The 24,385-nt window shown below is 39.5% G+C and overlaps 1 protein-coding gene across 1 annotated transcript in view; it reads right to left on the bottom strand.

Annotated features, from left to right (window-relative positions):
* Positions 1-24,385, bottom strand: part of AHCYL2 (adenosylhomocysteinase like 2) — a gene marked incomplete at both ends in the record, with an annotated part of 182,515 nt that overhangs the window by 29,574 nt on the left and 128,556 nt on the right. The window contains 8 exons of the mRNA XM_079711852.1: positions 1,325-1,413; positions 1,895-1,958; positions 5,528-5,644; positions 7,349-7,455; positions 10,534-10,628; positions 12,853-12,955; positions 19,449-19,549; positions 19,988-20,131. Coding sequence (XP_079567978.1) covers positions 1,325-1,413; positions 1,895-1,958; positions 5,528-5,644; positions 7,349-7,455; positions 10,534-10,628; positions 12,853-12,955; positions 19,449-19,549; positions 19,988-20,131 — 820 coding nt within the window. The remainder of the gene's footprint in view (positions 1-1,324; positions 1,414-1,894; positions 1,959-5,527; positions 5,645-7,348; positions 7,456-10,533; positions 10,629-12,852; positions 12,956-19,448; positions 19,550-19,987; positions 20,132-24,385) is intronic.

Here is a 24,385-nt window from a genome sequence, read left to right as displayed (position 1 = left end):
CATTGACACCTCTTTCTACCCTCACCACCCTGCTCTTTAGTTAGATATTCCTCCTTTGTGCTCCTACAGAAGCATGTGCTGTTTATCTCTGTCACAGCACTTACTACACTGCACAGAGGTTATTTGTCTGTGTGCTTCTAAAAGCAGGGACCTTGTCTCGTTCATCTACTCATCTTTCATCCTCAGCACAGAGCACAGTACCTAACACAGAATAAGTGATCAGTTCACATCTATAAGATAGTTTGAATCAGTACCTCAGTCAATATTAAAGCACATTCAGGTTTCTCTAATGAACCCTGAAAAAGCGCTAGAATGGTGATAGTTCCCTTCGTGTGCTGGAGCCCTGACTCAGACAAAGCCAACAACTCTGTTGGAGAAAACTGTATGTTGATAGCTATGGTGTGTGGGGAGTGGTAGGACAGGGGAAAATGGTTATGGAAACATCTTTATGCCATGCCTCATCTATGCTGGGTGACTTCCTCTGGAGGGTTAATGGTAAAGATTGGGTGGGTTATTCAGGCTACAGACATGGGGACTTTGCAGTAGTTTTCAGGGACAGTGGTATTTTATCCTGCTGAGGGTGGCAAGAGACAATTTTAATAATAGCTACCACTTAGTGAGCATTTATTATGTGACAGCACCTCTATACTTTACGTATTATATAATGTATAATCATATGTAATAATTATATCATTATTTTCTGAACTTTCACAATTGAAGTAGATAAGATTACCCACATTTTTAGATGGGAAAGGAATTATTTCTTTTTAAACTTTTGATTTTGGAATCATTTCAAACTTAAGAATTATAGGAATAGTACAAACAACTCCTGTATACCCTTCAGTAAGAGTTAGTAGAGTTTATCCTTCATTTAGATTTGTCTGATATTTCCTCCTGATTACAGTAGGTTATGCATTTTGGGGAGGAATGTGACAGAAGTGCTCTTTCATTGCATCACTTCAGAAAGGATCTGATGCCAGCCTATTTCTTTTTTGATCATTGTTTTCAAAGGGAGAAGGATGGCATGTGGAGCTGATAAGGGGCTACTTGCTCTCTGGTTCAAGGCGTCCCCTGTTACTATTTCCACAGGAGTTCAAATTGTGGCTTCTGACAGCCTCTGCTCTCTCAGAGCCGAGCTCCTAGATATTTGAAAGACAGGTGTTTACAATTAATAGCAACCTCTCAGGATCTGGGCAGCTTCTCAGGATCTAGGCCCCTCTAAGAGGAAATGTGGCATTAACTAGGCCATTCTTTGGAGGCAGTTAGAAGATAATATGTTAGACAGTGGTGAGAGGAAAAAGCAAATCTCCTTTTGCATGCTTACCAGGCTTGAAGAGCACAGATGGGGTCAATCTCAGTTACATACACAATTGAGCCCATAGCTTTTAAGGCAGCACAGCACCCCTTCCCCACCTGAAGAGAGGAGAAAGTACACGTAATAAGGAAAGTCACAAAGAAAACAGTTTCTCAAAGCTTCTGGTAAAGTGTACCCTCCTTTCCACCACCAAAAGGAATTTCACTGAATAGATTCACGCTTAGGGAAAAATAAGAAAAAAAATAAAATGAATGCAGTTCATAAACAAACTCCTAAACCCTGCTTAGCGCATGCATGTGCATAAGAACACCCACACTCATGATTTATAATCAAAACACAAGCTAAAAGAACATCACAAACAGTGCACTGGAACAGTCAGAAAATCAACTTAAAGAAAAAATAGCAAAAATGCAAAGGGAAAAAGAAAGATTGTACTTTAACCAGAGGGCCTCTGAAGTTACTTTTTTCCTACTTAAAGTGGTAAATGAATGTACTTTTATGTCCATACAAGTGAAAAATTCTAGTATATTTCAGCAAAATACATTTTAAACACTTAATAACTGAAAGGTTAAACCTTACCTCTCCATAGCCACAGACCACCACCTGCTTCCCACCAAACATCATGTCTGTTGTTCTTTTAAGTCTATGGGGGAAAAAAAATTAAATCAGAAAAATCTCTTGTTTCTCGCTTGAGATTAGATTGAGCCCCTTTGTGTTCATGTTTGGGGGTTTATTTTTTGGTTTTGGGTTTTTTTTTTTTTTAATGTTGAAAGCAAGTCTGGTTTCTATCCTAGAGAAACTATTTAATGACTAGAAAGAAAAGTTCAATAAAATATGTTTGTTTGTTTTTTTTCGGTACGCGGGCCTCTCACTGTTGTGGCCTCTCCCATTGCAGAGCACAGGCTCCGGACGCACAGGCTCAGCGGCCATGGCTCACGGGCCCAGCCGCTCCATGGCATGTGGGATCTTCCCGGACCGGGGCACGAACCCGTGTCCCCTGCATCGGCAGGCAGACTCTCAACCACTGCGCCACCAGGGAAGCCCAAAATATGTATTTTCTTATCCATGCTATCCAATCAATTCCATCTCTATGTGAGGCCTTTTTTCTTTTTGTTCCCCTTGTTTTGGGAGTGGTACAGAAGGGAAGAAGCTATAGACCACAAAGTAACTTTTAAACATAAATGTAATTTTTATTTAGGAGGTGACAAAGCTCTGGTTTAATGTGAACGTTGTAGCTTATTGAATTAGACACATAAAATATAACGCAGATAAATGAGTCCTACATTTAGTAGTATCAAAATCGCCAATAGGTCCCACATTAATTCACCAGGGAGGGTAATGGGCAACGAGGTGGAGAAGAGCCTCGAAACACACCAACACTGACTACATGAGGTAGTGAGTTTTCTGGGCTGAGTCCTTCTCAGACATGTTCTACCTCTTTGTCTCTGATTCTCTATGAAGCTAGAATAAAGGCCCTTACTGTTTTCAGGGTCTCTTGGAAGAAGTTGTAGGAGCAGTTTCTGGTTTCTCTGTAGGGTCATTTGGTCTCCCTTCTCTAGGAAGCCCTGGCTAGGCAGAAGAAACTTCAACTAAAACCTGCCATTCTGAGATAGACGGTTCCGACAAATATTTGTAGGTCTTTCTACTCATCTGTTAACCTCTCCTGTTGAAAAGTCTATAAATGCCCCAAAGGCAAAGTAGAAATCCTATCTTTTTAATGATTTGACAATTCCACTCACTAGGAACTGGTATAACTCCATGAACTCCAATGAAACTCAATAAATATCAATTAAGTGCAGAGGCAGTTTCTGTTGAGTGAAGAGGGTAAGCCTGGCTGGGCTACCACCATACTCAAAAGCCATGGCTTAGAATGGTCCTTGACTAGCTCAGCACAGCAAGGAAATCAATAATCATATATCTGAGCCTCCTTTGCTTTGACTACCCACAAGCCTTTCTGACTCTCTTCCCAAAGGAAGATGACTCTCTCTTTGTGACTACAAATGACTGTGTGGTGGAAGGGAAACTTCATCAACACAGCTACTCTGCAAATGATAGGCTGACAGACCAGGATGGATTCCAGTTAGGCAGTGATTTCCTTGTGATCTGAGGGACCCAGATCTGCCTCAAGGTTCAAGGATAAAGGATAGAAAAGACCTCTATCAAGAAAGGACTTTTGGGGATGTGAGGGTAAGCTGTCTGGCGGTGTAAAAGAGTCATGCCAAGTCTCTGACTTCTCTCTAATTCTTCTAGCCCCAGAACTCTCTAGAAGAGTTCCTGAAATACGATCTGTTTTATGATCTAAAAATCCTATCTGGGATATCCTTTTTCTTCCTACCAAGTCTTCCTTCCTCAGTCTCCATAAGGCTGCACCTGCCTTGTTTTTTGGCATTGCAGACCAATTACAGAAGTGTCCTCTAGGACTGAAGGGGCCATTCCCTCATAGCTTATGGTGCAGTGTGCAACCGGCTCAGAGCTACAGAAGCTCAATCCCTAATCCCTTCCTCATATGGACTCTCTATTTTGCAGCCTTCCCTGGAGCATACTTTGCCTCTTCTTTAACTTCTCCTACTCCTCTGAGTCTACGGCCATACCACCCTGAATAAGTCCAGTCACATCTCAACTTCTCTGAGAGGAGCAACTGCCCATGACCCAGTTGGAAAGTTTTTCACCATCTGAAGATGCCAACACGCTCTTACTACTACTCAGCAGGTTTCCAGTAGATGGGTGATGTTTTCCTATTTCTTTATTAACTTTAACTCCAGCTCCACTGCTTCCATCTTACTTTCACTTTCATACATTTCTGATGTTAAAGTATCTTTCTTATCCACAGGGTAAACACTGCTTAGGAGGGACTCTGTCCATGTTTATGAGCTAGTAGAGGTACCTGCATGCATCTTTTACTAAATATACGCAGATTTTAGGCTCATAGATTTGGGAGCTGAAAAATCTATAAGAAACAGTTGTGGATGAGTAAATATTTTTATGAGTATATATCCAAATCATTATTATCAGGTGCAAAGCTGTGCATCACAATAACAGTTATATGTGGACAGAACTAGGGACAATCCGTAAACAGACTGATAGAGTGAGGATTCACTCAAATGTCCAATCTATCTGATAATACTACTGAATCTATAGGAGTAATAATTAAAAATCGTTTGAATTTGCATTGAACACCCCCCTCCACCCCACAAAAAAAAAGATTTCAAAGTAAAAGTCTTCTTATAAGATCTAACTCAATCCTAAACTTACTATATAGGGTTCTAGAAAGAAGGGCAAGGGAACTAACATTGATCCCCAGGATTCATACCTTATCTCATTTAATTCTCACAATAACTCTATGAGATAGGTCTTACTGTCACCATTTTACACATGAGGAAATAGGCACAGAGAGGTTAAATAACTAGTCTGAAGTCTTAGAGTTAATAAATGATAGAGCCAATTGTTAAACCAAAGTCCTTCTTGCTCCAGTGCCTGTGGTGTTGCAAATTGCCTGGGGTTCAGACTAGTAATGTGGCCCACAGGCCCTTTCTTCACTTTTCCATGAACTAATACATGATGGAAACCATTTGGCTCGGCAAATTTCACATAGGGAATTACTGAGTCTTCCCAGCAAGAATGAAGGAATTTCAGGACACAAGTGTAGAAACAGGAACTGGGCACTGGAAGAACACAGTTTTTGGTATATTATATCTAAGTAGATTTTGTCAGACTTGCAGTCCTTACAGATTTGAAAAACTACAAATGCCACTGGGAAGTAACCCTGTGCTCACCACAACTTTCCAGATGGCCAGAGAATTGTATGATAGTTGGAGCTTAAGAACTGACAACATAACCTGGAAGAGAAATACCAGGAACCTTTTTCTAAACCATCAAAGATATTTACTTATTTATAATGACTTTAGTTACTGACTCCCAGGCCTGATAGGGTGACAAAGTACAAACTGCCACCAATAGATAGGGGCTGGTCTGACTTTTTAAGTAAAATAGATTTGCTTGAAACAGTGATAGCAATGATATCTCTGGGTCATAAAATATTGAGTGTGATGTAACAGTGACAGCAGTGGTAGATCCGGGTTACAAAATATTGAGTATGATGTAGCAATAGATCCAGAGGTACTACACAATTCATTTCTAGAAATAACCAAAACCAAAAAATTTAGAACCTCAATTCAACAACTCAAGTTCATCCCAAAGATAACAAAACATTACCCATCAAGAATTGATTCACGGCAACAGTAGAGGTTGTCAAATTTCTGTTTGGTGACTGAGTCATTGACATTCATGGCTGGAACACATAGCTTCCCAGCTTTGGATAGCTGGTACAGCCTGAGGATGAAGGAAATCAAGAAGAACATAAAACAATGAGATATTGCAATCGACCATCAGTTTCATATCAGATTTCACAAATAAGTTAATTGAGTAGGCATGAGAGCCTGAGACACAACTAGTTTCACCCTATAAGGTGTATACAGAGAAATAAAGAATACCTTTCCAGAATCTGTATACAGCTTAGAAATAAAGATATTAATCAAAAGGCATATGGGGAAAATCTTTGACCCACCACTAAATTTTAAGCATTAAAATGTAAAATTTTTAATTGCTTATTAGTTTTATTTCCCTTTTTAATTATAAAAAGAGAAATTTTAAGTACTATTTTAATCCCACTACTCGAATGCAACAATTTTAACTTTCAAATAGTTTAACTTTCCAATAGTCTCAATTTTATAACTTTAATACATATACCTATAAATATGTATACCTGTATATAGGGGTTTTATTTAAACTGAGTCAACTAAAAATTAGAACCAGGTGTTTTATTCAAAATTCATCCCTTTCTAAAAGTTTGAAAATATGGGACAATCCATAGTTTTATACATTCAAAAAGATCACAGTATATTGAAGCAGTGATGGTGGCTTATTCAGAATTTACTTCCCTAAAACTTTCATACTTTCAGTTCTTTCTGGGTAAATAACAGGAAACAGAAATGGTTACGATTTTACTCAGGGAATTAATGCTCATTTGAGAAACAGAACCCTAAATCCTTGTTCTCTGTGGAAGAACATAAGCTCTATGAGGGCCCAGGCTTTTGTCTGTTTTCCCCACTGCTAGATCCCTAGCATGGTTCTTAGAGTAGTTCCTGGTACACTGTAGAAGTTCAATAAATAGCTGTTGAATAAATGAATTCGTCCAAAGAGGACAAGCAGTCATTGTATTACAATGACTAGAAAACATGAGGACCACACTTATTCCCCTAGCTACTCCCCCCTCACTATTTTAAGTTTCCTATTTGTGTTGTTAATTTAAAAAACAAGTGTGCAGGGCTTCCCTGGTGGCGCAGTGGTTGAGAGTCCACCTGCCGATGCAGGGGACACGGGTTCGAGCCCTGGTCCGGGAAGATCCCACATGCCGCGGAGCAGCTGGGCCTGTAAGCCATGGCTGCTGAGCCTGCGCGTCCGGAGCCTGTGCTCCGCAACGGGAGAGGCCACAACAGTGAGAGGCCCGTGTACAGCAAAAAAAAAAAAAAAAAAAAAAGTGTGCAGACTCAGATCTCGTCATTTCAGATCAGGTTTCAATTTTTAACATAATGTATCCTATAAGTATGTGATTATAAGAATATATATCCAGGGGCTTCCCTGGTGGCGCAGGGATTAAGAATCTGCCTGCCAATGCAGGGGACACAGGTTCGAGCCCTGGTCCGGGAAGATCCCACATGCTGCAGAGCAATTAAGCCTGTGCGCCACAACTACTGAGCCTGCGTGCCACAACTACTGAAGCCCGAGCGCCTAGAGCCCGTGTTCCACAACAAGAGAAGCCACCACAATGAGAAGCCCGTGCACTACAATGAAAGAGTAGCCCCCACTCGCTGCAACTAGAGAAAGCCTGCATACAGCAACAAAGGTCTAACGCAGCCATAAATAAATAAATAAATTAATTAATTAATTAATTAATTAATTAAAAATTTGTAAAAAAAAAAAAAAGAATATATGTCCAGGCTGCATAAAACCAGGCATACCCATGTCAAATCTTACCTGTGGACTCCAGTAACACTCTCTTCCACTATGCCCTTGATTTTCTTAAACATGTTGGGATACTTCTTATAAATCCAGTGAGTAAGATCCCCTCCATCATCCAAGATCTGCAATAATAAGCATCAATAATGTCATATTTCAAATTTCCAAAATGGTTATGCAAAGTAACTTAAGAGTCAGTATAATGACCAAGAGTCATTACACTGAAGAAAAAAAAACAAGTGGACTTCCCTGGTGGCGCACTGGTTAAGAATCCGCCTGCCAGTGCAGGGGACATGGGTCCGAGGCCTGGTCCGGGAAGATCCCACATGCCAGGGAAGAGCTAAGCCCGTGCGCCACAACTACTGAGCCTGTGCTCCAGAGCCTGCGAGCCACAACTACTGAGCCCACATGCCACAACTACTGAAGCCCGCATGCCTAGAGCCCGTGCTCTGCAACAAGAGAAGCCACCGCAATGAGAAGCCCGTGCACCGCAATGAAGAGTAGCCTCCACTCGCTGCAACTAGAGAAAGCCCGTGCACAGCAATGAAGATCCAATGCAGTCAAAAACAAACAAACAAACAAACAAACAAAAAAACAGTGAAATGAAAGGCCAACTGTAATTCTCACAGCCAAGTGACCTTCCCAAATGACATACCCACTAGGATCAAAATATACAGCAGCGCAATGAGGATTTTCTTATGGACTAATAGCTTAAGCGATTACCTAGACCATTAGCTCTTGGCTGTACTGTTGGTAGTCAGAAAGCCTAAACTTGATATTAGCATATTTATATTGGCTGAAGTCAGGACTTTAAATATCATCAGTTAAAGCTTAGTTTAAATAAAGCCAGATAATTAGTCTCCCTCCCAGAACAATGGCTTACAAATGTGTATTCGTTAATCCTCTACTTCTCCCAAAGTACAGGCACTCTCCTATCCAAAATGATCAGGCAGCACTGTAGGGTTTTGCCTAGCACAACCTCACTCTCTATAAACCAAATTAAAAATAACTAGGGAACCGTGCAGCATGTAGGTGTGCAAGCATGCCTCTGAACAGCTCATCACTATTTCAGGTTGGGATTAAAGATAAACACAATGCTGTGCCCACTGGAGCTTTCATCAGCAGAGGAAAGTTTCTGAATTATAAATAAGCTAAAGAGAGACCAGCTTAGAATACTATTAGGCAGTAGGCTGTGGCATTTCAGCCCTTCACCTAACTGTTAGAAACGCTTGGCAGGACTTTCCAAGTTGTTACACCCACCCTCCTGGAAAGACCCACAGGACTAAGGTGCCCTCCACTGGCAAGCACCCATTTTGCAGTCCCATCAATTATCAACTCTACTACAAGTGCCAAAGATGCCATCCCGGACCCCTGGAATATCCAACCTCATGTCTACCACCTGATCTTTTTTGCTTCTGCTCTTGTTTTTTTTGTTTGTTTGGTTTTTTTTTGGCCATACCACTCGGCTTGTGGGATCTTAGTTCCCTGACCAGGGATTGAACCCGGGCCCTTGGCAGTGAGAGCACTGAGTCCTAACCACTGAACCGCCAGGGAATTCCCACTTCTGCTCTTGTTGTTGATCTATTTTCTCTGATTCCACTAAACCTTATTTTAGAGCAGGGATCCAAGGCAGGACTCTTATTAAAACTCTTACACCTGCTCCATACCATAAGATAGTGCTCCCTTTTCTCCCAGTAGAAACCTTCAGAACAGATTCCCTAAGAAACGGAAAGGCTCCTCTGAGTTTCTCTCTCCCTTTTTACATGTATGAAATCCCTCATGGGGTTTTTCCTTGCAGCCTCTGATCCCTAGCCACACAAAAGATCAGAGACAAAAAAGATTGTGTCTTAGTCTCAGTATTCTCGTCCACCTTTCCCTTTTAACACAGGTATCGAATACAGGCAGGTAGTTGCTATCCCTAATATTTATTTAATGAATGTAGCCCATAATTCTCACCCTGTCGTCCTACTGCAGAAAATTATTGTCACCTGGGAATCTTCCTGAAGTTGGCAAGCAAGTAAAAGCACTAGATCTTGACAGGATCCAAAAGATATGGATCCTGTTTTCTGGGGTCACAGTGGTTCTTATCCTTGTCTTACTCTCTTCGTCAACCTTTCCAGCAGTGTGTGCTGGCTCTACAGTCTATAAAAGCTCGCCATGTACAATCCCCTGTCCTCCCTATGTTCATGACTATAAAATTAATGTTTTATTTCCAGTAGAACCCTGGCATATCTTCTTTAGCACCTGTCAGTCACACTCCCTTCTGTCACCGTTAAATTCCACTGGAATGAGCTGACTCATCTTATAGCCGACTCCTCCCTCCCTTTCAGGATACAAAGGTTTTAACCCAGCTTCCTCAAACCAACACTTGGTGCAATGTGGCCTGGATCAGAATCCAGAAAGACAGGCTGCTTCTCTCTGCTGTGTCCCAGATGAAGCCTGCTCTGCAGTCTTTAGCAGTAAGCAATAGTTGGACTAGAGCTTCAAGGATTCTTGTTTCAGTTGATTCCCTAATTTCTCCTCTCACCCATATGCAGAAAGGTTTGCAAAGCAGGAGTGCAACGTACTTTGTGAAGCTTTTTGCTTCCCCTTGTGAATCTAATATGCTCTCAGCCTTCAAGCACTTGATCTTTTAAAAAATGAAACAAAAATAAAAACTAAGCAAAAATTAAAACCCCAAAACTTTGCCTATTCATCTTTCTTCAGGAGAGAAATGAATAAAGAGAAGAAATTTGAACTTGGAATCCCTTCAGGTTTACTATAAATTTAGCACTTGATTCTAGAAAGAAAGCTAAGTACCATAGGAGCTGTGTGTGCATGTGTGTGCTTTAATCATTGATGTTGTTGGGCGGGGTGTGTGGGGGGTGGGGGAGTGGTAAGCAGTGGTAGGGGATGGTAACTCATTAATCTTACTTTTTAACCAGTCATGTGTGAACCCTGAGCAGTATTTTAATGTTGCTGATGAATATGAGTGCTTCTGAGATCAGCACTGACAATGAAAAGCACTTTGAGGCTATAAAGAGGTTGAATATTCTTGGGATGCCCTAAGCATAAGCATCTAGTTCCGCCGGAAGCCCAGGTACATCAGACGGAAAAGGAAGCATTTGCCTTCCTTCCTGCTGGGAAACCCTCTCCCAGACCACACTCTCCCTCTCTATACCTCCAGGCCCCAACAGAATTGTGTTGGCAGAGACCTAACCCACCATGTTTGGCTGCCAGCCCTCCACATTCACACATCTATCAATGCACCACCAGAAGTCATCTTCTGACTCTCCTTTCCAGGCAAACACAGGAAATCCTAAGAAAAAAGAACAAAGAGAAACCATTAAAGCCTGAAAAAAGGGCTGACCCTAAATTTTGGCAAGAAGATGCTGGTTTTCCCCAATTCCAAGCTCTCTCGTTCTGCTATACTTCTTGGGTTGACTTTCTTCACTGATTAGTATTGTCTCCAGTCCTTTTGTACTCGCCTTTGTCTTTGGTGGTCATTTAACTCTTGTTAGACCAAAGAGGACAAACAAAAGGGCCAAGAGTATGACGGATGCTAAAAGTATGACTAAAGGCAAAAATGAAGAAACCAGAAATATGTACTTCTTCATCCAGTCCAACTGGAATTCTCATCATTTCCCAACTACATTTTGATCTTTCTTGTTTCTATACTTTAGTCATCCCATCTTCTGCATCAGGAAAACTCTTACACTCTTCTCCCTCTGTTCAAATGTTGTTACACTTCATTGCCCAGTTAAGTATCATGTTCCTAAGGAAGCCTTATAACTCAGCTGAAAGTGACCTCACATGGAATCTGAACTTTTATAAGCCCCTTGTTGGTATACTAAATGTGGGTTTATGATCTGTTGTGGCATTATCATATATGCCCTTGTATTATCATTATTTATATATGTGTCTTTTCTCCTTAACCACAATATAAAATTCTGAGGGCAAAGACACTCTCATTTGTCCTTAAAGTAGGTCAATAAGCATTTGTTGAAAAAAAAAAAGAGAAATGAATGTATATGTACAATTAATTGGACTATATATTTATATATGTGTACTTTTTTTTTTTTTTTTTTTTTTTTTTTTTTTTTTTTTTTTTTTTTTTTTTTGCGGTACGCGGGCCTCTCACTGTTGTGGTCTCTCCCGTTGCGGAGCACAGGCTCCGGACGCGCAGGCTCAGCGGCCATGGCTCACGGGCCCAGCCGCTCCGTGGCATATGGGATCCTCCCAGACCGGGGCACGAACCCGTATCCCCTGCATCGGCAGGCGGACTCTCAACCACTGCGCCACCAGGGAGGCCCTATGTGTACTTTCTATACATATTTTATACATTAATAAAAATTTTACAAATGAATGACTGTAAATGAGAGAACAAATAAAATGCTCAAAGTGCTTGCAAAAAGAGAGGTATGCATGCACTATAGAGCTTTCCCAGAATTTCTCAATAGCTCTGAAGCAAGTGTTTGGTATCCTGATCTGTGTTGGGCTATCAGAGAGTGAAAGCAAGAAACTGGCAAAGTCCAAACTTCTCTATTTCTTTTGTCCTTCAAGTGTCAGTGGCTGTTGTTATCAAATATTAATCTGCCAGGTCAAGTCCCGTTTACCGCTGAAGCGGAGCACCAAACATTAACTGCTGAAAACCAGTCACACCACAAAATTATGCCTGAAGCACTTTCTTTTCTAATCCATGACCTTAGACAGTGAATAATGTTCACTGGTGCTCTGACAAGGCAAAGCATTAACTAATAATGGAATATTAGACATAAGAAGATATTTGTGACTATAAAGCAACACAGTTACCTCGATCATATTTAACAAGAGAAGCCCAGAAAGAGGGCAAACTCATCAAGAATAGGGACCCACCAAGACATGTAAGCAACCTAAGTATCCATCAACAGATGAATGGATAAAGAAGATGTGGTGTATACATACAATGGAATATTACTCAGCCACAAAAAAGAATGAAATAATGCCATTTGCAGCAACATGGATGGACCTAGAGATTATCATATTAAGTGAAGTAAGTCAGAGAAAGACAAATATTACATGATATCACTTATATGCGGAATCTAAAAAAATAGTATAAATGAACTTATTTATGAAACAGAAAGACTCACAGACACAGAAAACAAACTTATGGTTACCAAAGGGGAAGGGGGAGATTAACAGATACACACTACCATATATAAAATAGGTAAACAACAAGGATTTACTGTATAACATAGGGAACTACATTCAATATCTTATGATAATCTATAGTGGAAAAGAATTGAAAAAAAGATAGATAGATATATAGATATAGATAGATAGATAGATAGATATAGATATAGATACACATATACAGTGAATCACTTTATTGTATACCTGAAACAAACACAACATTGTACATCAACTATACTTCAACTAAAAAAAAAAAAATATTTCTTTCAAGACAACTTTAAATGTCACCTTTCCTTACAGGTATTTATTGAAACAATGGAACTTTCCATAAAATTTAGTCAAAGACAAAGAGAACACACAAAAGATCTTACCATTTTCTGCTAGAGCAGCAGCCACTTCATTGAGAGTGGAATAGATATTGCAGGCAGCCCATCGGCACTGAGCCCCCAGAGCACCCAGAGTTTCCATAAGCACCTATATTAAAGAGAAAGCAGGAGATGAGCAAGCATGGGCCAAACAATTGGTCAAGGAGATTAAGTTTATATATCTGACAATGAGAAAGTACATTAGGAATAACTAATGCCCTTGATTTTCAAACTGTGCTTTACAGAGCTTCAATACTTTGAGAAGAGGGCAAGGGTTGGGGGTAGGCATGGGGAAGGCTCCAGCTGAGCTGTATACTTTTACTCATTTAACATATTGGGCCTCCCTGTAAGATTTAATTAAACCAAGGCTTTCAGTGCCAAACATCTTTTTAAAAACCACAAATTTATAGCTCTGCTTCTCCTTAGGATGTAGAAAGCTGCAAGAGAAGCTTCCACCTTAACAAGAAAAAGCTGGATAATCTATAAAACCATAACTTTTCTTGAGTACATCAAAGAGCTGAGGTCATATGCAACCAAGGAACTCCAAAGAGCAACAAATCCCTTTAAGGAGAGAGGGAACACTGTTTCACCCTTGTCAGAGCACAGAAGGAAGAGGTGGCTGCCATACATCACGGTAAGAAAAAATTAGCTAAAATTTTAATGAATTAGTAAAGGCTGAGTGTGGGAAAGTATGTCAGTTTGGAACTTCTGGTAGCCCCAGGCACAAGGAGAGTTCATACTCACATGCAAGCTCTTTTCCAGGGGCTTCCAACCAGGGCTCACAAGAAAGATTGGGGGCAGGGAGCTGATTGGCTGTGCTCAAAGATAAGCATGAAACCTCGGCACTTCTCCACAGTCTTCTCTCATAGGAAGCAAAAGCCTTAAACTGTAGCAAGAGGAGCAGGAATTATGCCTGCCACCAGGGACCAGGCAAAGAGCCATTGCTTCTGGGGAGGGGTGGAAGCAAAAACTCTCTGCTCCTCGGGGAGTAGCAGAAAATCCTCTTGGGCCCAGGACCCTACATTGATACAAAGTAAAAATCTGCTACCTCTCCAGGAGGGACAGGAAAATATCTCTGCTCAAGACCTACCATCAATATAAGGCAAAATTTGGCTGCTACAGAGAGCAGTGGCAGGAACACCGAAAAAGTCCTACCTTCACAGAGGCCTGCCTAACATCGAGGCTGGACCAGAAAATCTAAGAACCCCACTTGCCCTCACCTTGAGCCTAGCTCCAGGAAACAAGGAGTAGCAGTCGCGTGCTGCAGCGGGGACATGCACTTGAAGACAGAGCCCCCCTGTGGCAAGCATGTGCAGAAGCGGCTGAAAGCCCAAAGGTGAAGTACAAACACTGAGGAGTACGAGAGCCCTCCAGCCTGGGGGAATTTGTAGCCTTTGGTATGGAACAACAGAATTGAAATCCAGCCCAATTCATGACAATAATGGAAAATAATATACTACCATTCAATGTAAAATTGCAAGGCACGCCAAAAAAAGTGGAAAAAAAACCCCAACCCATTGTCAGGAAAGTATTCAAGAGAACCAGACTCTGAGATGAGATAGATGTTTGATCAGACAGGAACTTTCAATTAACTATGATTAATATATTTATGCTAAGGGGTGTAGTGAAAAAGATGGACAACATTCATGAACAGGTAGGGAATTTCAGCAGAGAGATGGAAACTATAAAAAGTCAAATAGAAATGTCAGAATTTTTTTTTTTTTTTTTTAAGGATCAGATTTAAGAATTCTTTCATTAGGCTTATCACCAGACTGGGCATATCTAGGGATAGAGTCAGTGAACTTGAAGATAGATCAATAGAAATCACCAAACTGAAATACAGAAAGAATAAAGAGTGGGGGAAAAAATCAGAAGAGAGCATCTAAGATCTATGGGATACTATCAATGGCCTAATTTACAGAAGGAGAGAACAGGGCAAAAGATATATATGAAGAGTTAATGGGTAATTATTTTTGAAAATTAATGAAAGAGGATCCAGGAACAATGATATCCCAATAGCAAAGAGCACACTAGTGTACAGATCCACTAAAAGGAAAAGGAACCAGGGCTCCTTGGAGAAATGGCTGATTCCAGGGATAGGACAGGGAAGGTACAAAATGAGCTTAAATCATCTTGTACCAGAAGCAAGGAAGTGCTCAAAGAATGAAAGGGATATGTCAAGAGACAAGGCACAGAAGCAAGACTTAAGGGGTTCCTCCTGGCCAAAATTGGAACAATTTTTATCATAATAAATAATGATAGTAATGGATTATAACCCATTAAATAAATTAGGAAACAATGACTCCACACAAATAAAAATACATAAATGAATGAATAATTGGAAAGTTTGATGAAGAGTGGGATATTTACACAGTTTCGTATTACTACCTCACAAAATACTTATTAATTACAAAAGGGGAAAAATAACTTTTACACTAGAAAAGTCTGGCAGACACCAACCACCTCCATCAAGGGATCAAAATGAACATCAGTTATGGGACAAATCGAAAACAAGTGCCATCTAATGGGATTAAATGAAAAAAGCACAGCATCATTTTCTACGTACTAAGGACATACTACAGCATAATTTGTCTATAATCTTCAAAGTGTCAAGGTCATGAAAGTCAAGGAAAGACTGATGAACTATCCACCACTGCAGGAGACTAAAGAGATGACAATTAAATGAGACACATAACTATGGATTGGATCCTTTGGTTATAAAAAAGTATTACTGGGACAATTAGTGAAGCTCAAATGGGACCTGAGGATTAGATGGTAATAATGAATCAATGTTAATTTCCTAATTTTGAATGGTTGTACTGGTTGGACAGGAGAATGTTCTTGTTTGTAGAAAATATACACTAAGGTATTTGTGGGAGCATCATAAGGTTGGCAACTTACTCTTCAATGGTTCAGAAAAAAAAGTTATCTGTACTGTATTTGCAACTTTTCTATAAATCTGTGTGCATTTCAATTTTTTTTTAATTATTAAAATAAATTCAATCCACTGATTTGATCCTGACTTGCTTTCACTTCAGTTTGTAAGATGGAGATAGGCTTCTTTATAAGAAGGTAGTATAGGGACTTCCCTGGTTGTCCAATGGTTAAGACTGCATGCCCAATGGAGGGGGCCCAGGTTCAATCTCCGGTCAGGGAACTAGATCCCACATGCCACCACTAAAAAGATCCCACATGCTGCAACTAAAAAGATCCCACATGCTGCAACTAAAGATCCCACACACTGCAACGAAGATCCCGCATACCGCAACTAAGACCCAATGCAGCCAAATAAATAAATGAATAAATATTAAAAAAAAAAAAAGAAGGTAATGTACCACCCTACTGCTTCGATTAAGAGCTCTTTTAACAAGGATAAATCTTTGGTGAAAAAGTTTGTTTTAAAATTTCCTGACAGTGCTTAGCTTTGGGTACTGATAATTTTCATTTAAAAAAATTTGTATTTTCTAATATTTATATACAAAATAAAAATTCTAATTAAAAATATGCTCTAATTAAAAAAAAAATACGTGCAAACAACTCCACTAGGCTAACTCTCTCACATAATTCGTCTAAGGCCACAGCAGAACTACTCTTATATCTTAATTTCTTTACCTTTCAATATCCAATCCAATTTTTTTCTATCCTGTTTTAATTTTCACCTTAAAGAATTTCTGAATTTCTATAACTAGGATTCCTCAACATGCCAAACAAGAGAATGATACTGAGACTTACCTACAAAGCAATATAAATTAAGTAGAAAAGTGACTGGGACCAAGAATATATAAGAACTATTTAAAGAACTGTGAGTCAAGACTGCTGGCTATTAGGGCTCAAGCAGAAGTGAAGGCAGGTAGAAGTGGGAGAAGGACAGAGCTCAGAAGCTGGTTTAACTCGACTTTAAATCATTACTGTTTAGAGAGAGTAGCTAAGGAATCTGGTTGGAAGGAACTATGGAAACACACCTAAAAAATATAAATATTTAGATCTAAGTCTATTAGAAACATGGACAGGAAACTGTTAACTATGATAGCTATTTCTGGAGCATGGGATTATAGCAGACTTTGTCTTTCTACATTATAGATTGTGGTAATGCTTGAATATTGTAAAATGAACATGAATTACTTTTGTAATCAGAAAAATAAGATAGAGATTAAAAAAACAAAGCAAAATTCCTTTGTAATTATTCTTTTAAAGGAAACAGAAAAATGTGGGGAGGGAACAATAAAATAATATTAAAATTGGTAAACTAATTTTGATTACTCCATTCAGGAAAAAAAATAAAGTAACCTTGAAGAGTGGTAATGTTTATGAGCCAGGGGGTAAAAAAGAAACTAGATGTAATTAGCAACATGAGACAGTACAGAAGCACTAACTATTTTAAGCCACCACACTGAAGTCTCATGTCCCTGACTGGGGAAGCCCAAAAAAGGTTCCAAGAGTGTTTCTGCCTTGATTCATTAGTCTATAGCTCCAAAAAGTGATAGCTTTTCAATTTATTATACTAATTTTGGGGTACCAAGGTATCCTTTTCCTCAGAGAACACATAACCCAGGAAAGTCTCACAGGGAAGATGCTAACAGTAGCTGTGTCTTGAGGAATCTCTGCTATTCTGAATAAGGAATGTGGCCACATAGTGTTGTGCTTACAAGACAATCTTTTGGAAGAGATCTAGTCATACAAATGACCTGGATCTTATAAATCCCATAAAAGAGTCCAGACAATTTCTTAATACACTGATTTCCTGTAGTGGTCTCATTATGGTTGGCAACTTAATATGTATCACATCTTTGATGATGATGACTCTAAGTCAGTGGTTCTCAGCAGAGGAACTTTGGAAAACCGTGGGGGCATTTTTGGTTGTCACGGTAATTGGTAGGGGAGCGTTACTAGCATTTAGTGGGTAGGGCCAGGGATCTTGACATTTCGAAGGTGTAGGACAGTCTCCTAGAACAAAAAAACCATGCCATATCTGGTACAATTTTCAAGTGTTCCAATGAAAAGTTCACATGAGTGAAAAATCTATTTATAATTACCTGAGTTTAGAACTTTATTCCACTTTACATATCAACAAAGGTATTGTTGTAGTTTTAATACAAAACAATAATAGTTTTTCCAAGAATGCAACAAGTGTATAAACCAAGAGAAAACTCCTATTTTTGATATTGTTGTTATTCAGAAATTTACAAAAAGTTGTTTATAATTTCAGAAAATTATATAATTTGGCAATATTTCTCTGATGCTGTGGAACCAGTAACACATTTCTATGTATATACATTTTTTTTTAATTTTATTTATTTATTTTTGGGTGTGTTGGGTCTTCGTTTCTGTGCAAGGGCTTTCTCTAGTTGCAGCGAGCGGGGGCCACTTTTCATTGCGGTGTGCGGGCCTCTCACTATCGCGGCCTCTCTTGTTGAGGAGCACAGGCTCCAGACATGCAGGCCCAGTAATTGTGTCTCACGGGCCTAGTTGCTCCGCGGCATGTGGGATCTTCCCAGACCAGGGCTCGAACCCATGTCTCCTGCATTGGCAGGCAGATTCTCAACCACTGCGCCACCAGGGAAGCCCTATGTATATACATTTGTAGCACTCACATTCAAATAATGCTATAAGTAAGTACAAATATCTGACTATTCAACTCTACTTGTACCCAAGCACTTACATATTGAAATACACATTATTTTATTATAAATTGCTTTCCTTTTATTCTTCCTTCATATTTCAGTAAGATTTTACATTTATTTTTAAAAAATTATATGTACCTAGCTATGCTATATCTGAATTTCATTTCAAGAAAATACTGGGCCATTGCAAAACATATTTTTTAATCAAAAGGGGTCAGTGAATCTGACAAGGGTGAAAATTACGGATCTAAACCAATCATGGTAACCCCAGTTCCTTTGCCAGGACTGGTGGGGCATGAGCATGTGATCCAGTTCTGCTCAGTGACATGACAGAGTACCCTGGAGGACTTCTGGGAAAGGTTTCCTTGCTCTTGGGAGAGAGGAAGAAATGGTCCTTCTTCCTCTTCGTGTCAGTCTGGGATGGCTTAAAGAGCTGTAACCACCTTGCTATCAGCCTGAGGATGAAGTAAGCACAGAGAGGAGGCAGCTCCACAAAATCACAGAGAGATGAAACTGAGCCCTGAGAGCCTTCATCTGAAGTCCACCTTACCTCTGGACTTCTAGCTATGTAATGTCATGAATTCCCTTATGTACAATCCAGGTTGAATCAGGTTTTCTCTTATTTGCAGCTGAAAGCGGCCTAACACAGAGGTGCTGTGTAGAAATGACACTGGAAGGGAAGATAAGGGGAAGCAGTGGAGAAGACTGGAGAAAGAATACGCTTGGGAATCAGATACATTGAAGTTTAAATCTCGATTCTGTGGTTTACTAGCTGTATAACCTTGGACAAATTAGGTAAACTCCCTGAGCTTCAGCTTCTTCATTTATAAAATGGAAACAGGAATATGTGCTTTTACATGGCCATTATGAGGGTTAATGAGCACTTGTTAAGCTCCGAATTAATGCTTGGCATGGTGCCAGCCCTCAATAGCTGGTGGCTGTTATTAACTATTGTTATGTGGAGAAAGGAAAAGGACTCACAGCAGTCTGAGCAGTGATGTGTGTGCAACCCACAATTTTGGCTCCGGCCAAAGGTTTCTCTCCTTGAGCTCTCTTCCTCAAAGCCATCAGTGCCGGCATTTCTGAAAAGGCCCAATACACATGCAGCAATTTTAGAGAGGAGGGATGAGAGGTAAAGAATAATAGGAAAATGTACTCTCTTAAGATAAGGTCCTTCCCCAATCAGGTTCTCTGTTAGATTAAGTTTCTCAAGGGATCAAAACATTAAACTTGATTTTTCTGTTATAAGGGACTTCCAGAGGTAAATGGTCCAATGTTTAATTCCCTATATCCCAGTCCCCCTTATCTAGTCTCTCCCCCCTCTTCCTTCTTCCTTCTAGACCCTCTAGAGTTTACTCCCTCCCCACAGTGTTTCCTGAGCCCATATTTCTTTTGTTATAAGTATTCTTCAAAATCACACTGAAATTTCACAAACTACTAGACCCCAGGATGTAAAAAGGAATTAACATGGACAAAAAGACACAGGCAGCTTGAGAGGAAACGGTGTTTATTTTCTTTACCTTGTTCAGCAATTTCAATTTCTCTTCGTCCAAACTCCGCCTGTTTGATGTTCTTGACACAGAAGTCACTGTTTCCCTTAGAGTTCTTTTGCTGCTTGTCCCTGGGAGATGTCTCATCATCAGAGCTATCTGTATATGAAGCAGCTGGAATGACAGAATAAAATACCTTTAGGGGAAAAAATGGCTTCCTCTAAAACTCCAAACCATGGAGTGAACTGAGGCTTTTCTAGTAATCCAGCACCTTGTAAATTTACACATTTGGTAAGCACCTAAGTGGCACCAAGGAGCTGTCTCAATCATCACCCATGGAAAGTGCTATCCACAGGCCAGAAAGAGGAAGCTGAGAGATGTTGCCAAAGACATTCCCCCTGGGTAGCATTAACTTGGAATCTAAGGATAACTTTATCTTCAGAACATGCAGAAGTCCTTGAAAATGAAAAAAGAGAGAGGTTATACCACGGTAGCAATAGGTTCAAGTTCTTAATGCATGCTCATGGTGATTAACCTATGGGTTTCTGGGATCCTAGCTACCCTTCTCTGCTTGCTGCTTAAACACCTGATGTAATTTGTGTTTCAGTACAGTAACTGAACAGATAAGACCTAGAAAACAAGGAACCCATGGGAAAAGTAATTAAGAACCACACAAAAAGTGTTTGTCTGACAAAACAGAGCTTTCTTTTTTAAGACTGGCTCTGATGAGGCTGAACTATGCCTGCAGACCCAATTAGACATTGACAATGAAGTATTCAGTGTGCTCTCCCTTCTTGCCGGCCTCAGTGGGTCCTGCATTAGGCATTTTAGATTCCCAAAGAAGCAGATAAATCCTCTTTCAGTATAATTAAATGCTCTGATGACTAATCCATTTAGCAACCAACATACACTAGAGGGTGGAAGGTCTACAACTTTTGATTGTGACTAACAGGCAGCTACTGCTGCTGCCATTCCCATGTTTGACTGAGGTCTTTTTAGTCTTCATATAATTCTGTAGTTGCTAATCATTTGCTGGATGATTTGAAGTAATCTCCTTCTTTAATTTATGTTTAAGTTCCTGAGGATAGTTTCTTCCTAAGCAGTCCTCAAGGTTTTGGGGGGAGGAAGGTTGGGGACATAAAGCACTGTCTATAAAGCATTATATATTTCTCAATGAGATAAGAAGTACTTCCATCATTTTTAAGGGGAGAAAGCTGCAAAAGCTCAGAGCTCCTAGGGTCTCCTGATCTACTTATATCCAGAGAATTAAAGCATTTCTGGGATTTCTTAGCAAAGGGTCTATCTCTGGGAGGGCTGTAAAAGGCAAGTCTGACCTTGCCCAGTTAATCAAGCATGGTGCTACAAAATGTTTGGGCAGCAGGGGCCCGAGTGTCTCTCTTGGAGCTGGAAAACTGCCCTAGAGCAAAGTCCTAACACGAGGCAACAAGAAAGAACATGAGCACCAGGGGAGGTGGGGGAATTAATAAATCCCCAAAGGGACTTTTGTTCTTGAAAGGAGATAATCTGTACAAAAAGTCTATGGTTCTCCCTCCTAGGGTGAGTGAGAGCTCAAAGTACCTTTGGCAACAGAGCCCAGAAACAGTTTCCTGGGCAGTCACCTGTTTCACCAATCAATGCTCAGAAATGGCTTATGAGTCGGAGGCTTAGGGGAACCATGCTTCTATCACCTGAGAGAAGAAAGACAACAGCCATCCTAATCCTGATCCAAATTTATAGAAAAGTTGCTTTTGAAGAAAGTCTTCACATTCAGAGTATCCTGAAATTTCAAATCCTTTTCCAGAGCCATGATGATTTTTATGCTCCCTAATGGCCATTTAAATACAGTGGTTAAGTGTTCTGGAGTCAGAGAGATTTTGGTTGAAGTCTCAGTCTCTGCTTCTGGGTATAAAGTAGAGGTGATACCAGAACCTTTTTCATAGGGTTGTTAATTCATTCATGTATTCAGTCATTCACACATTCAGTTGTTCATTCAATGAATTTTATTGTGCATCTACTATGTACCAGGCACAGTCTAAGTGCTGGGGATACAGGATGGATATCAATTGTCTTTGCCTTCATGGGATTTTCAGTCTAGTAGGTGAGTCAGACATGAAATAACTAATTACAGAATTAATTATTTAGAGTTTTTCTTTCTACATGGTTGTAATATGTGCTATGAAGAAGACTATATAATATGCAGACATGATTTGTCAGAATCAAGTTGTTGAGAAGATTAAATAAAATAATGTACGTAAAGTGCTTAGTGCAATGCTGGCATAAAGTAATTAAGCACTCAGTAAATGATACCTGGTATTATTACTCTTTTTTGTACATATTTTTAATTCAATACCAAATATAACATCTTTAAGGGTTCTTACTTAGCTTTAGGATTTTGAATGGGAGAGGAATGACATACATACAATATTATTTAGCAGTTTCTTTTTTTCTCTACCTCCGTCATCTATTAATCTACCCAAGCAGCAGGTGGTTGACTGGCAGTGATGAAAAAGGTTGAGACTGGAGTCCTAACTCTACCCAGAATAGCTCTCCTCTCCCTATGCCTCTTCAGCTTTTAAGGACGAGTCAGGGGAAAAAAGCCAACCAAACAACAAAACCCCCTAAAATTCTCCTTAAGAGAAGTACTCAAAATTTTGGTTTTCTTCCAACTCAAAGAAAAAAAATTATTTATACTACTTGCCATTTCTAAAGGGAAGGAACAGTATTTTCTTTTCTTAACAGTAGTCAACTGGTTATAGTTAGTTCAACCAATCTTTTTCTTTGAGCCAAAATGGATTTGTTTTCAAAGAGCCCTTTATACAGACCTGTTATCAAGTGAGATCAGAAAGTATCAGTTGTCTAGACTGTACTAATATGTGAATGCAAAATGGCTGACACACTTAGACCAAGAGAATGTTATTGTTGCAAACACAGTGGAAAGATTATTCCTGAACTAACATAACATTTTTTTTAATCCATAACTCATTTCTTTCACTATATTTAAAGTAGCATATTCATGAAAATAGTTGAGATAGAATTAAAAATTCTTCATATATATATATATATATATATATATATATGTACACATGCTTGAACAGTTTCTAAAGTGTTTGTAATTGTCAGCACATTCTGAAGCCCAGAGTCATAATTTAGTTAAAAATGAACAACCAATAATCAAGACAATCACCTACTGAAGTACAGGTCTGAGACCTTAGCTCTAGCTTCACCTCTAATTGGTTAAGTGACCAATTTTCAATTTATCCAACCATAAAATAGGGAGTATAATAGATCCTCTCTCTCCCCATGCTCTCCCTTTCCCCTAACTCCCACCAGAAAAATCTTATGAATAAATGAGATAATCACAAAAAAAGGGTTCAATTTCTAGGTAGAAAAGTAATACAAAGTACAAAATAACTCTATCATGGGATGTTCTCTTGTTTCATGGTATCTCAGAATCAAAACATAATTTGGTGAATCACTAATCCACAATCTACCCCATGGAACTATCATACATATGTTCTATGGCTCAAGCCTGATTAAGCCTTACCTCCTAGAAGCTGTGATATTGTGGGTTATTGCTAGGAGAAGAAGCAGTCAGACTTCTGGCTGAATTAGTCCTATTAGACTATTTTAAGTCAGGCAATTCCTCTTGGACCCAATCTATTCATTTGGTAATGGAATAACAGTAATGGCCTGTGTGTCAATGTGCAGCAGATTTCATTGATAACACTCTAGAAATATGCGAAAAGCTATGTTAGCAACCAAAATATAGACAAACAAAACTTTGTTATTTGGAAAACTCTGAAAACACTTCAAGCTTTAGAAGAACTAATTATGAACTAAGGAACTTTAGTCCTCTTTCCTTATCCTTAACCAATTAACTCACTGCAAAGACAGCTTTTTCAGAAATATATCACTGAGAATGATCTGACTTTGAAGAAAAGTCTCTTCTATTCATTTGTTTTTAAGGGTTTTGTGCTTAGAGAAAGAGTTTTTAGAAGTTTGTTTTTTATAAAATAATTTCAAGGATTGATGTAGCCCCTTTCAGTCTGGGTTCCACTAGAATTAAGCCCTAATGTCTTGGAGCATCCACTGAATATATGAATTAACATCTCTCCTCTGCATCTAGCAGGGTACTAGTTATGATCCATCCTTTGAAGAACCATCCTTTTCTGTGTTCTGTGATTCCCAGGAGGAACCTGGTTGAAAAGGCCAGAAGAGGTTCCTAAATAAAAGCATGGCAAAACTTAGTATTAGGATCATTAGGAAGGGAGAGAACGCCACAGCCTAAGTAAGACTCTAAGTATCTTCAGCAAAACAAGCACTTTGGACAGGAAGGTATCTTTTTTTGAAAGATGTCTTAAACCTTCTAACTCTTCACATACAGAGGGTGTATCAGAGGTGTATACTCCTTTACAGGGGTGTAAAGTC

This window comes from Hyperoodon ampullatus (assembly GCF_949752795.1).
Source record: "Hyperoodon ampullatus genome assembly, chromosome: 9".
In the NCBI taxonomy this organism is placed as follows: Eukaryota; Metazoa; Chordata; class Mammalia; order Artiodactyla; family Ziphiidae; genus Hyperoodon; species Hyperoodon ampullatus.
The sequence above is the reverse complement of the archived record's forward strand: the minus strand, read 5'-3'. Positions and strand labels throughout refer to the sequence as shown.